This window comes from Stylophora pistillata, chromosome 2, assembly GCF_964205215.1.
Source record: "Stylophora pistillata chromosome 2, jaStyPist1.2, whole genome shotgun sequence".
Taxonomy (NCBI): domain Eukaryota; kingdom Metazoa; phylum Cnidaria; class Anthozoa; order Scleractinia; family Pocilloporidae; genus Stylophora; species Stylophora pistillata.
Genome location: NC_142520.1, coordinates 14,388,336 through 14,403,797, shown reverse-complemented (window position 1 = coordinate 14,403,797; position 15,462 = coordinate 14,388,336). Strand labels below are relative to the sequence as shown.

Below are 15,462 nucleotides of genomic sequence, written 5' to 3'. Positions count from 1 at the left end.
CTAACAGTAATTAGCTAACTGACAGTAAATAGGTAACTGCGCGTTTCACGCACTAAGCGAATGCGCATGTAACTTGTTTGCCAGACTTGTATTTTGATGTAAAGGTTTTTAGAAGTGTGTGACTCGAAATTTGTCGTTCAACTCAACTAGCGATGGGAATTATCTAATAAAAGGAAAATGCATCATCTACAGGCGAAAGTAAATTGCTACCGGTATTGCGTCATTTTTACATAACCTCACCCAAACACGCAAACTAAAAGTAGTACAGTATAAAGAATGAATACAGTTGAGTGAAAATAATAAGAACCCAAAATTCTAGTTGCTACAATGACCACCAAGAGAATATCTTTATATTCTCCTACTGACAACTTAATGTACAAAAGCTGGCTCGAAAATACTACTACAATTGATTTTGGGAGAAAAACGTGGATTATATTTTGCTTGAAAGATAATTCTTAGTTTGTTTGAGAGATTCCGCTCAAAGTGACAGTTCGGTACAGGTGGAGGACTATACATAAACAAACACAATTTTAGGACTCATGGTAAAAGTAGCACTGCCAGCGTAAGAGTACATAAACCATGGCAAGAGAATATAAACTGAGAGAACTTATCCCACATGCATGCCCCTCTTCCAATTATATAAATGGAATGCGGAGCTAGGGAGAACTAACGGAGAGAGAGATGGGTTTATTCCAGCCGTGAACCACGCACTAAGTTCGAATTAAATGTCGGACAAGATGAGAGCTGCGAGGCTACTCTTCCTGTTTCAATTTGGTTTGTTCAGTCAGCGGAGAATACTCAGCGTTGCGCGAACAGAAAAGTCGACAAAGTATGCCTCCTCATTTCGTGTTAGCGAAGTTTTAGCTCTTCTTTCATGTTGAGGAAAAAACAGAACAACTAATTTTTTACCCTCGCTCATCGTTTTTGCACAGATCCGCTGCGTTCACATTGACGCAATCATGAACATTAAATGAGGATCTGTAGCAATTAGGATGGCAACGCCAAGGAAGATGTCGATGAAAAAAATGAATTTCTACTTTTAATTAGAGTTTTGGAAATGGCTGCATGTGTTTACCGTTTCTAACGGCACCACACCTGACGTATATTAGCATGACGTATATTAGCAGCGTTGAATTCCAAATGGAAATTACAATAATTTGTCGTCGCGGTTTCCGTTTGCAGACGACGCAAATTTTACTGATTTCACGCTGCTGTTTTGCAAAGAACGGCTAAGAAATGTACAAAGTTTTAAAACGCATGTGCTGGCTATTGCTCTACTTCTTAGATATTTTGTTTTTCCACGTCCTCGTTGCCGTCGCCGTTGTGGTTTGCTTTAAAGGGTCCCCCATAACTTGGGCGACACGGTTAGATTTCACAACTAGAACATTTTAACTTTTCTCTTTATTTATCTTTTTTTTTTCTTTTTACGTGGTTTACCATTACAGTAGTTTCCCTTAAGGTAAATGGCTAGATTCCAACAACGCTTTGACGTATTCTGAGAGAAAGGGTAACATAAAGAACCAAAATGGTTAAAGATTACATTATTCTGCGATCAGGAATCTTTTTCAAAGTACTAATTGTCTTCAACAGTTGCAAAAATATAGGATGCAGTCTCCGAAGTGAGTAAACGGTCTCAGTCACTCTGATTTCAGATGTTGAAATACCCTTGTTGTTTAAGTAGTGCATGACCACTTGCGCAAACGTTAGTTAGGAAACACTTATTTGGAAAAAAAATGTAGCGGCTCTTTCCAGTTCTGAGAGAAAAGAAATAAACTGACCGTGTGAGACGTCTGTAATGATGGACATTCAGTTGAAAATAAGAGTTGAGTTTTAAGGCGAATAGTCGGCGTCTAAACTTGAACATAAACAAAAGTTCATTTCATTTTATCTCGACATTCATTTGAACAAAAATTTGTGGTTTGTTTAAACTGTTTCAAAATTGTTAGGTTAATATTCTGACTTACCAACTGTACGACTGTCCAACTTAACCGACGAAAGTTCCTGAACTGTTCATTCAAAGTGTAGTGAGGTTAGCAACTCGCTTGATCGTTTAACGAGAGGCACCAGGACTCTGGACTCTTCTCTTTTTATTTTTTCCTCGAGAGCTACTACAGCTTCGACTACCTTGCTTCAGATCTTTTCTTCTCTCTGTTTAGCGAGGGGTGTTAAACACGTATTAAATAAAAAAATCACAAACATGTTTGGGTTGCCTGACCGTGGGAGTTTCCATGGTGTGTCCGTTTATTTTGCAGAAAGGGGGAAACTGTGTGGCCCTCACCGAAGTACTCGAAGAGCGCCAATGAACCAATTGAACGCAAACAGCTGCACACAGGAATCGCGCACGCAAACAGGAACTTCAGTGTGTGTAGAACTCAAGGTCAGCTTTACCAACGCAAACACGATCACCTATGAAACTAATTATTTTCAACCATAATAAGCGATTAAAATGTCCCGCACGGTAATAAGGAAATCCGCGAGCTGAGCCAAAAAAATATAAATCCACCAAAACAACACGTAGGAGCAAAAGGCAAGGCTTAACAAAACAAAAGGCTTAACTAGAGAAGTCTCAAAATAACAGCTTTCAATTCACACCTCACGACAAAAGGAAACTGTTTTCGATAACTTAATGATCTCTATGACTTTAACATGAAAAAGTTTATCATTTTAATGCAACTTGTATGATAAGATAGAGAAGAAATGTGTGGCCGTGGTTTGTACAGCAAGGGATTAGAATATTTTAATGTAAATACCATTTTTGATTTGTGCTCCACTTGAGCCGAGAAACTTAAGTTCCTTTTTTAACCAAAAATTATCTTTTAAAATGAAACTCATCTCACTCAGTTAAGGATGAAAGTTTGTTTCTGAGAGTATTTTTACAACCGAATGTTCAAAAAAGTTTAAGTATCCTAGTTTGTCTAACTTTGTAAACAATTTGCAGTATTTGATAGTTGATTGTCTTAGCCTTTTGTTTGCGTCAGTGATTACGCGAGCCTCTAATTGTGTCCGATGACTGAAAAAAAAATGGTCGCTCGACCACATGTCAATCAAAAGGTAAGAACTGGAACAACATCCAGCTTTGACGAATAAACGAATTGACTTTCATTTCAATTTTGAATCAACTTGTTCAATAACCAATGAAAAGATATTGTAGGGAAATAATTTTAGCTGAGTTTATTTGTTTTTTGATCGCAAATAGGGCATGACAGATTATATAGTCGACACAATAGAATATATGCACTTATTATCCAAATGTGCTTCGTAGACTACAAATTACGCGCGAGATGAGTGCAAATATCACACGATATTTGTACTCCAAAAGTATCCGCGAAATTCGCCCGCTCTGAGGTAACAAGTTGGCATGTTGGATAATAAATCTCTCACTAGACCTTTTGTTGTGCTGTATCCCTGAATATTTTTAACTCGTTGTTTGTATTTTGCTTCGCTTCAGGGTGAGTCAAAATACGGCACAACTCGCAAAAATATTCAACTATACTACACAACAAAATGTCTTATAAGATATATGAATTTGATTGTGTTTTGAATGTATGATTAGTGGACTCGATGAATTTTACTGAGAAGCTTCAACTATGAAAATGAAAATAAAACTTTAAAAGGGTTTTATACGTTACTCTTATTAAAATCTATGCTTTGAAACTAGCTTTAAAAAAAATTAAACAATGAATGAAAACGAATGAGTTGAGAAATGAGGTATTTATGCCGATGACTGTTTAAAGTGATCAATAATTTTTTATTAGATTTCCGCTCTGCGGGACTTAGTAACTGGTGCCAATCACTTTCTTGGACATTAGCTCTTTTCAAGACAATCCGCGCTGATTGATGGACAGTTCTTTCTGGTTTTCAACAGTTTCTACGAACATTTCCTATTGTCGTGCAGCTGGAAGTTCAAGAACCACTGTCATCGGCGACAACCAACAATCCAGAAACCACGCATAAATGGCCAGAGATATTACTTCTTTTGTCTTAGAAACTTCAAAGATATTTCTAGATTAAGCAATTCCCTTTGAAAGAAATGCTCTTTGGTAGATTATTACACGACTCGGGCAGTCAGAGAACCAATAACTAAAATGAACCAATCAGAAGGCTCTATTGCCGGTCAATATTCTCTCAGTATTGAACCAGGCATTGTCCCGAATGGTTCCGAAAGATACCGCACTTGTGTCCCTTCGAGCCTCAGTGGTATAATAAATCTCTTATTAACCAAGCTTGATCGGGACCGTACTGGAAGAATATCGGCCCTCGGTCTTTTTTGTAGGGAACTCACTGCGCTCGGTCTTTACTGTCAAGACCTCGGGCCGATATTCTCCCAGTACGGCCCTTACGCTTGATTAAGGAGATCTATGTATCAGCCGTATTTATGGAACAGTACGTCAAAATCTTGCACTTCACTCTCGCTTGTTAATCAAGTGTTGATATTTCTGACCCTGTTCAAGCCGTTTGCATTAATCTCAGACATGCTTCAATTCTCATGACGCCATTTAACGACTGAATAACACCAGCAGGGTAATTAGTGGTTAGCCTGAAAGTTAAACAAAGACATATCCCTATAGGAATCAATCCTTCATGGTGAGCGTGGGAGCGGAACAGTTCAATATTCTACTGCTCTCGCCAAAACAACTTAGGTAAGCAACTGAAGTGCATGGGCGCATGAAAGCGAGGTGGGGGGAGGACAGGAAAGTAGGTGACCCCCTTTCTTCGCAAATGTAATATAAGTAACAAATGTGTGAAAAAATTGGAAACAAAGGGTCTATTCCAGAAAACCTGAAGCAGGATCCTCCCTCTCCTGTTGAAAATTCTGCCAGTAGTCTTACGTACAATCCAAGAGCGAAAAAATCACCTACACGACCTCAGTATGTCTTTCAAAATATTTGGAAAAGAAGTGAGTTGCAATTCGGACGCGATGAAGATGAGAAAAATATCCCCCTATTTTGTTTTTCTTCTGTTATTTTGCACTTTTACTCACGTTCGTACAGATATAGGTCGTATTTGCATTGCGTGACGTCACAGACATCTAGCTTGGAGTGCATTGAGTAACATTAAGGATGAAAATGCAATGAAATGATATTTTCGTGCTTATTTTTTGTCGATTCATGCACTTACAATTGTTTTTGTTAAATTGAGATTTTTAGACAGGTTTCGATGCTCACCAAAACATCAAAAATCGCGCCATGAATCGTTTCCTCCCATTCTTTGCTGCCCAGAGAGCCCAAACATATATAGAAATGAGTTCATTGAAAAATTAATGCTTCTTTCAAAGCGGAAGGGAACTGTATATTTGTTTCCATAAGGAATGGCCAAGCTCGGATACCCACCACAAATCGTGTATATCCCGGCCGAAAAAGTTATTATTTATCGCAAAGGGGTGGAGGAGGGTGGGGTGAGGAGTTTTGGTGAGGACTACAGGGATTTTGGGGGGGGGGGCGGAACTGAGGGGTGATCAGTCGTCGCTAATACGCACAAAGACGATAAAGCAGTAAACGCTGTTTTCTAATAGAATTTAGTCTTCTTTATTAAGACCTTGACTTTTCTCGTAAGTATAGTTCGGCTTGACTATTGAACCAGCAGAATTTCATAAGACATGTCTGCCAACCCTTTCCCTTTTCATTAGTTTTTCTCCTTCCTGTTCCTGTCTGCCGATCAATTATCCTAAAAGTTGCTTTAGATGTCTACTTAATTTTGTATTGATATCATGAGGTAGAATTGTGTCTTGGAGTCCTTATCACTCATTGGAGTTTAGGGGTTAATCGGTAAGAAGAAACTGCTTGAAGCGCTCCTCTCACTCCCTGCATAGAGCGAAGCAATGGCGCGTAAACTAAGATATGAGAACCGCGCCCTTTTATGTCATGAGCTGTCATTTCATTAAGTTTCGCAGATGCGGAAGGAGCAGTCGTGCATTTTAAATATGATCTCTGGTTGATTATTGGGAAGAAGGACTTTGAAATGGGGACTGCAGCTTCAAAAACACAAAAGATAGTGTTACAAATCCCAACTAAGCGCGGACAAGACAAGCGCGGAGAAGACGATCGGTCGAAAGCTAAGCCATTTTCTAGCGTGGAGCTGGAGGTTGACCTCGGAATCATAGCCTCTCCCTATATTAATGTTATGTTCATCTGTAGTGAGTGGGGCTCCAAAAAGGGAGGTCTCTCCACATTCAATAGAGAGCTAGCTGCGAATCTAGCGAAGATATCAAACGACAGGATCAAGGTTCACTGCTACGTATCTGAAAGCATTGAGGCGGACTGAAAGGCTTGATGCAAGCAATAAAGGAGTGAATCTTATCACTGCGCGACGCCCTCCAGGATCTAGAAATCCGTTGGAGTGGCTAAGAACTCCACTGTCAGATCTAAACACTGATATCGTAGTGGCTCACGGCAGAAAGTTTGGAAGTGCCGCTGATTTCACTCAAAAGTTCACAAACTGCCGCTGGATACAATTCGTGCATGTCAATTGCGAAGCACTCGGGAAAATACAAATTAGAATCCGGTGTCACGGCAGATGCAATTGCAGATGACGAAGAGATGAATCGACTAGAACTAGAGCTGTGCAAAGCATCAAATTTAGTCGTTGCAGTAGGCTCTCTATTACAAAGAAAATATCAAAGAAGCTTGCCAGATATCAAAGTAGAAGTTATTACTCCAGGGATTTTCGAAGAGTATACTGATCCGACTGCAGCGCAATGCGAGCGTGAAGGGTTTAGCATCTTTGTGTTCGGTCGTGGAAGCCTCGCGGACTTTTCTCTTAAAGGGTATAACATCATTGGAAAGGCTGTGGCTTCACTGGAAAGAAAATTCGAGCTCACATTTGTCGGTGCAGCACAAGATGAACAACGGAAGACGGAAAAGAGGTTCCTGAGGGAAACAAAAATATCGCGCAAATAGTTAACCATTCGTGGATTCTGCAGTTATGAAAAAATGAAGAGAATGTTACGTGAAGCGGACTTAGTAGTCATGCCATCCTGCACGGAGGGTTTTGGTCTGGTTGCGCTGGAGACCATATCAGCTGGTGTGCCTGTTCTTGTCTCCAGTGAAACTGGAAGAGCCAAAAGCTCTCCTAGACTTGGAAAATGGAATGGCTGTGCTTGTTAACTCAGAGGCACCGGAGGAGTGGGTCAATAGAATCCGAAGATTGTCAGAACAAACACTAGAAGACAGATGTACCACCGCCCTGCAGCTCAGAGACTAATATAGCATGAGGTATTCGTGGGAGAAAGAATGCAAGAGAATCGAGGAGATGATCCTAGAATTGGTGGAAAGCACTCAAAATGAATTTTCCTTAAATATTTGTTTGACAGGTATGCTTTTAAACACTGTTTCATTCTGACCTGTTTGTTTGTTTGTTTTTTTTTGTCAAGTCTGAATTGACGTCATATTTCTCGAAAGTTGATTTGGCGTATTTTATCTCAAAATGCTTCTACATCAAGTAGATTGCCTTTCAAATGAGGCGTTTTTGAGTCGGTTGGGATCCCACTTAATAAATTAAGTAGTCAGTTAAGTTGGGCAGATTTCCCTAGCGATAGATCAAGATTCCCTTGACTGGAATGTATTTGTGTGCATTAATTGGACAACCCTACATGTCAGAGCACCAAATAGACAGATGATCTGTCTGATCTGCACATATAAAACTCTCAGCTCCCAGAAAATTGAAGCTCTTTCAGTTACCAAGTTCTTTGCATTGTTAAAAATGTTTCCCTCTAAACATATGGAATTCAACCTACTAAGTAATGTCCTATGATTATTCCAAAAACCCTAGTGAAGAGTAAAACCGCCATGCTGCTAGATGTGGTTGCCATAGCAACATGGTTACGTTTAAGAGCTAACATATAAATGGTATATTTACCGGTTCTCCGGTGACATAATTTTTTCATTGCATTCCCGTTTATCTGACTTTTCTGTGGGATCTTTATGGACTTGATTTTAATATGATCATGCATGGTACAAAATGTAATTTCAAGGAGCACAACTCTGAAGAATGCACTGAGATCGCTCACAGCAGATGACTTACATGCTCTCAGAAATTAAGATGGCCGTTAAATGCAGGTGTGCATAAATTTGTGCTATCAGAGTATTTTCATGGTTGAGAATGGTGTTAGGCACTTATTACAGAATTGGTACTAAAACTGGTATTTATGAATTTGGACTATGAAAAAAAGTTATTCTGAAATAGAAAGAGTTTCAAAGTAAAACTATCAAATGACCAAACTTAACTGAGGATTTATGTTCTTAATTGTATCACTACAAGATGTTTTCATAGATTGGGTTCCTGTCCTAATAGTTGATGCTGAAAGCTCATGTGAACCAAAATTCTTGGTCAAAATGATATGATGTTAAACACATTACAATTCATAAAACTATAATTGTTTAATATAATCTATATGTCTAGTATTTTATGATGTCCAGTGCGGGCGCGTTCAGTCGTCTTGTTGGCTCGTTTTGTCGGTAATTGTCGTAACGGTGTCAAGTAGGTCAGTTGGTATCAGTTGTTTCAGTTGGTCGTGTACTTGTCGTAGTTTGTTTCTGTGGCATTAGAGTCTTCTGTGGCATTCATTTATCCGCGCTTTGACCAGTCGTCTGCAGGTGGCTTTGACGATCTGGATGGCCTCTGAACGTGACTGAACGCGCCCGCACTGGACATCAACAAAAATTGACACGACTGCTACGTGACAAAGAAGAGAAACAAAGGAAACCGGACGACAACTGGGTAAGTAACATTTCTTCTCGTTCCTTAGACAAGACTGAAACTAAGGTACTATCATACGGACTAAAACACTCAGTAACACCTAAACGTATACCGACCGAGGCTATTGTATCTAGTGTTGAGGCGGCTCTGTCTCGGCAACGAGAGCTATCTGAGCCTACCAAGGATAACATCAGAAGCAGAATTGCCTCCACTATCTAATCAACGTAACTACATGACAGCAGCTCGACTAAAGACGAACAACGCGCACTGAAACGACTGAGAAACGACGAGAACATAGTCATCCTACCTGCGGACAAAGGACAAGTTACTGTTGTATTGGAAAAAAGTGACTATCACAACAAAATGGACGCACTAGTAAAAGACAAACGAACCTACGAAGAACTCAAACGTGACCCAACTCCTGCACTTCAACGTAAACTCAACAGTAAACTACTGACACCCAATAAAAGGAACGCCTTTGACACCCAACGGTACTATCGACTGAGGTGCTCGGTACCACAGCCACCGAAACTGTACGGTTTGCCGAAACTACACAAACCTGGTTTCCCGATGCGACCTATTGTTTCTTTCTGTGGCTCTCCCACATACCAACTATCCAAATACCTGACGACAATATTACAACAGCTAACCGACAAATCCAGACATAAACTACAATCCACTGAAGACTTCCTTAACGCTACCAAGACTGTTCAGATACCTGACGACTACAAACTAGTGTCATTTGATGTGAAATCACTGTTCACAAGTATTTCACTTCAATTGGCATTACGATGTACTGAGACTGCAATCCGACAATCTACCGACCCACTACTGCTACCGACAGACGACATCATGGACTTGCCAAACATTTGCCCAACGTCTACTTACTTTCAGTACAACGGTAAACACTACAAACAGTTACACGGCACTGCCATGGGGTCTCCAGTTTCTGCACAGGCGGCCCAAGCTCTCTTTGAGAACCACACAAGCAACAGAATTTGCATATCGATTTATAAGGGTTTGTATGGGATTTTCTACAAGATAGCCATAGAGATAGTTAAAAGTAAAAATATTGAATAAAAATGGCTTACCTTATTCCATACGTGTGTTGCTTGCTCCTGGTGTCGTTATTTTACCGATTTCACTTCATTTAAGCGGCTTTTTTTTAATCCTGTTTCTCTCTTTAAGAAGAGAAAACCAGGATTAAAAAAAACTATTACCACTACCACTACCGAAACAAACGACACCACATCCCCTACGACTACAGCAACCATACCGTACATAAAAGGCATGTCTGAAAACATCTCGCGCATCTTACTACCCTTCAATATCCGCGTCGCCCACAAACCCATCACCACACTACGTCAGTTACTAACCAACGTTAAAGACAAAGACGAACCGAGGAACAGAAAGGGAACGATTTATAAGATCAATTGTTCCGACTGCCAAGCCTCCTGCATCGGTGAGACTGGTAGAAACCTCACAACAAGACTGACTGAACACAGACGGGCGACGAGGAAAGGTGATGTCAGCAATCACATTGCCGAACACCATCGACTTATCAACCACAACATAGACGGGGACTCTGCGCAATGCCTAACCTACAGCACTGACTATTTTCAACGACTGACTCTGGAAAGCTGGTTTACTAACTTAGAACAGACTCCCCTAAACAGTTGTCAACAACTACCCACTCCATACAAACGACTCATTCACGACATAAACATCACAAACGACCGAAAAATAACGACCTAACTTTACCGACAGATCGAAACAGACCAATCACTACCGACTTACGTCACTTGAGTCTTACAGCCAATAACATCACGGAAAAGCCAACCGATCATTTTAAACGAACTGGAATAAGAACATTCTACTTACAACAATCACTCACTTGACTCTGATGATAACTTCCGCACAGGTTGTCGAAACGTCAGTCACTACCACCGACAACAGTCCTTCTCAGGACCACACTCACCCGGACGATCAGACGACACCTTCATATGTTACCCCCGGGCTCAAGCCACTTACTGCATATTGTCTTTCATTGGTTGCATTCAGTACATGTTGATTTACTGGGTTTGGCTTCTAGCATCTTTATTTGAAAAAGGATTTTGTGCAGTTGGCCTGCTCGTTATCGGAAACTGTAGACAATCATTTCGTTATTGCTTATACTAAGAGCCTGGAAACGGGTGAATAAGGAACCGGAAACTCGGGATTATGAGCTTTGTTTTGTTAGAGAAAAAGGGTGCGTTATATGTTCAGCTCGTTCGTTGACCAGCGGTTGTGAATGTGGTGTTTGTTACTCTAGAATACTATATATATATATATATATATATAGATATATATATATATAAAGAGTGACTTGATTTTCGTAGAACAGAGCTCAATACATAGCAGTAGAGCGAAGTATATATTGTGGGAGGAAAAAGACAAGTAAACTACAAGTTCATCCCTAAAAACAGGCTTGTAGGGATGAACTTGTAGTTTACTTGTCTTTTTCCTCCCACAATATATATACATATATATAATTATACCTCAAGAATTAGGTTACTTGAACTTTTACTGCAACTCTGAGTTTCATGCCTCTTGCGAAGCAATCGTCAGGCAACTGCCAGAAATAACGGTTACAATCCACCAAAATTTAAAAGACGAAACAATGTATACATGCGCGCGCAACATACTGCACGCGCTATCGTAACGTTAGGTTCTTTAACAGGAATTTCCTGACATGTCTGCAACCTGATGTCAGCTCATTTCCTTTGTTTAAACTTGCCATCTGCGGTTTACAAATGATAAAATATTTTTCCCACAAACACAAGTTGCATCTTTTAGCTACATTGGAATACGAACTAGCTTGTTTCACCTTGCGCCACTTAATATTAAACTTAGTGTCCTTATCTTTAAGACTCCATACATATTTGCTAAGTTCAGTAGCATGCCTGTAACGTTCGTTTCGGAATGAACACAAGTGGTTCCTGTAACGCATTTTAAAAGCGGTGTCACAGAGACCAATGTACGTTTCCTTTGCGGTTTCTGTGGTGACCTCTGCCTGGTAAATTATGCTTTCCATGTTACAGTTTCCATGGATGGAACAAGTTACTCAATGTAGTGACTGAAGATTTGAGAGACGGAGCGGATAATCATGTAACTATGATGTCTATTTATTCTTTTAATCCTGTAAATTTGTCCTCTTTGGGTACCTTGGTTAAAGGTTAAAGTCTTCATAATCGAGATTTAAAAATGTTGAGTCTTTAATTAGACTTAAACTTGTGATCAGCATATTCAACATTTGAGGAGAATCTGAATTAACTTGAGCTTACAATACTGAATTGCTGTTAACCAATCCATTATGAGGAGGAAATCCAAGAGGGCTAAAATCAATTATATCTGCCACTGTGAGAGAGGTCAAAACATTTTATGGAGGGCAGTTAAAAAAATTATTTCTTAATCCTGGACGAGTAAAAGTTAAATTTGAAAACTGGTTCTAGAGCAAAGTGAAAGCAAAAGAAAGATAAAGGGGGCGAAATCTATAATGATAAATTAATTTTAGGCGTCGTACATACCATAGTGCCGGCAAAGTAACCAGAGCCATGGGTCGATGTACAGGCAACCCCAGCCACAGTCTGAACAGCATAATTTACCATCATGGGTAGTGCCAGGCCGTACACCTTGTCAAGCTTTTCCACAAAGCGATGCACTTGCATTCCTCCTTCAACCTCGATATCTACAAACTCCTGATTCAGATTTTCATTTCTTTTGGCAGGTTTTGGTGTTAAAATCCTGTTCAAGTTTTTCATGTCAATCAAAATGTCACGTGTGCTCGTTAAACGCGACCAAGACGACCCAGTTCCCACAGCTCGCACGCGGTAACCGTAGTTACTGGCAAAGCGACAAATGGCTGCTAACTGTCCTGGTGTATCAAGGCCTGTGTGATTAATTTTCAGGTAAAAGGGTTAACCATAATTGTGATAAAAGCTTTCATTTCGGAAGACAATCTTTATCAATTGACGCTATTTATAAAACTCCTCCTGGGCTAATTTGTTTCGTGTACCCTTTCGCTCGTGGTGGTCAAGTTTACCCACAGTATTAAAACGGCTCCCACACTTCGTTCAAGCGAAATTTTTCAAAGAGGAGAGGAGCAGAAGCACGGAAAAATAGAATCTATGCCTTAAATTTACCAGATAATTTTCAATCTTGAGTACAGTTTTGGGGAGGAATGTATTGAGCTTTTGAGTGACCTCTTTCAGGTTTAGGAAAATCAATTATCAATTTGAAATTCGTATAAACACTTTAACTCCATTTTAAATTAGTATGTGACTATACTCACCTAGTGCAGGTGCACTAGCTATTTCTCTATCGGTATTGATGTCCACTAACGACTTCGGGAACTTTCGGATCACACCCCTCTCGGGTTTAATGATGTCAATCAAAGGTTGAACAGTCTCCAGGCCATCGTAATTGTACCAGACTCGCCGATTGGTGTACGAACACGACCGAATGCACGGGAAGAAACACTGGTTGTATTGACGAGTGGTGTAACAGCAGTCAATTGAGTTTCCCATGACAAACTAATGGACTAATGGGAGATGGAAAATGTCGATCAAAGAACATTAATCAACTTTCACGAATCAAAAGAACGATTAATGAGATGTCGATGTAGCCAAGCCCAAAACCGGAGCTCCAGTTATCAAAACTGATCACTGGGTGTTGAAGAGTTTCAGGGGCGTAGTCAGTTAAGATTTTTAAAGGGGGTGGGGACACACTGTATCAAACAAAGGGTACTCATCAGATTTTTGTGTCGACCTCCATGCTGTGTTTTACTAATTTGACAAAAAAGGCTTGCAAAGGAGGTGGGGGGGGGAGGGGGAGGGGGGTCACGGGTATCCCAGAATAACTAGAAGCTTCTAGATTCCATCACGAGAACATTTTAAACTTTCTTTCTTTATTTATTTTTCTTTTCCGCAGTTCACCGCTACTGGTTTCCCTTGAGGTACATGGTTAGAGTACATTAGTTACAATAACATTCTGCTGTGATGTTTAGAGAAAGGGCAACATCATATATAAAACCGCAAGGGTGCGACCGGGAATTTTTTTCAAAGTGTTAATTGTCTCCAATTTAAAACGATAGAAGCTTCCAGTGATCACCGAGTTCCTCAACAAAAAATGCGTAAAAATGCAGGAGGCAGTCTCCGGAGTGAATGAACACACTCAGTCACTTTGCTTTCAAATGTTGAAATACCCGTGTTGTTTAAGAAGTGACCATATCTTAATTAAAATAAGACAGGAGAGTTTTATTTAGGAGAAGATGAAGCTCTTATTTCTAGTTGCAAGAGAAAGAATATTACCAGGCCACGTAAGAAGTGGACATTGAAAGGAAAGTAAAGGTTAATTTTAAGTCAAATAGTCGCTTCTTTCACCACATCATTTATTTTATCGACAATCGTGGCTTGTTCGAATTGTTTCGAAATTGTTAGGTTAATATTCGAACTCACCAATTACTACTGTCCGACTTATCCACGGAAAGTTCGTGAACCTTTCATTTAAAGGAAACTGTTTACTGATAACTTATAGTTCTCTCTGATTTGACATAGAAAAGTTTATCATTTCAATGCAACCTATTTGATCACATAGAGGAAAAACTAAATGTGTTCGTCTTTATTTCTATTTCGAGACCGCGTGAGGGTTTGTACGCCAAGGAATTACATTGTTTTGATGTGAAAAACATTTCTGAATTGCGCTTTGCAGGAGCTGAGAACTTCAAGTTCCTTTTTTATGATTTTTTTAAATGAAACTTACCTCACTCAGCTAGGGATAAAAGTCTGAACCCGACAGCATCTTTTCAATCGCCGGAAAAATGGTCAGGAAAGTTTGCATGCATGCACGTACTTGTTTTAACTCTGTAAAAAGTTTGCAGATTTTGATAGTTATTGTCTTAACTTTTTATTTGCGTCAGTGCTTACGTAAAGCCGCCAATTGCGTGTAACAATTAAATAAATTGGCTGCTCGACAATATGTCAACAAGAAAAGGCAAAAACAGGAACGACATCCAACTTTGATAAATAAATGCATTGACTCTCGTTTCAATTGTCAGTTTTTTTTTTTGGAATAATCAACGAAAAGATATCGTAGGAATGAAGTAACTTAGGTTAAATTCATTCGCTCGTTCATCACAAATGGGGCATAACAGATTACAATTTGACACAATAGAATATATTTAAGAATTTGATTGTGTTTTGAATGTATAGTTAGTCAACTCAATGAATTTAAGAGAAGGGTTAACTAGGAAAATGTAAATAAAATTTTAAGTGTTTTATACGTTACTCCTATCAGAATCTATGTTTTAAAACCCCATTTAAAAAAGAAAATTGAATATAGTTTAGAGGTGAAGGTATTTATGTGGAGAATGTGATTTTCTGGGTAAAGGCAATCTTAAAAGGGTCTGTTTGATCAATATAGAGTTTCTCGTTACACTTCAGCTCCACGGGACATCCAAACTAATGCCAGCCACTTTCATGAACATTAGCTGTTTTCAGGACAATCTGAGCCGTTTGATGGACTATTCTTTCTGGATTTCAACAGTTTCTACGAACAATTCCTCTTGTCGTGCAGCTGGTTCAGTTCAAGAACAACTAGTGACATCGGCGACAACGAACAATCTAAAAACCACGCATAAATGATCATAAATATTACGGCTTTTGTCTCAGAAACTTCAGAGAGATGTCTAGATTAAGCAATCCCCTTTGAAAGTGATACTATATGGAAGAG

At 39.5% G+C, this 15,462-nt stretch overlaps 1 protein-coding gene across 2 annotated transcripts; it reads right to left on the bottom strand.

Annotated features, from left to right (window-relative positions):
• Window positions 1-11,221: 11,221 nt before the first annotated feature.
• Window positions 11,222-14,715, bottom strand: LOC148737266 (uncharacterized). 2 transcript variants are annotated; one of them, XM_088751375.1, is made up of 4 exons: window positions 14,494-14,705; window positions 13,025-13,273; window positions 12,261-12,622; window positions 11,222-11,809 (listed from the first exon to the last, which is right to left on the bottom strand). In XM_088751375.1, exons 2-4 carry the CDS (start codon window positions 13,257-13,259, stop codon window positions 11,798-11,800), a joined length of 609 nt encoding a protein of 202 aa, XP_088607501.1. In that variant the 5' UTR covers window positions 13,260-13,273; window positions 14,494-14,705; the 3' UTR covers window positions 11,222-11,797. The 2 variants fall into 2 exon arrangements, with proteins under 2 accessions (XP_088607501.1, XP_088607500.1); XM_088751374.1 differs by having other exon boundaries at window positions 11,222-12,622; window positions 14,494-14,715.
• Window positions 14,716-15,462: the final 747 nt, after the last annotated feature.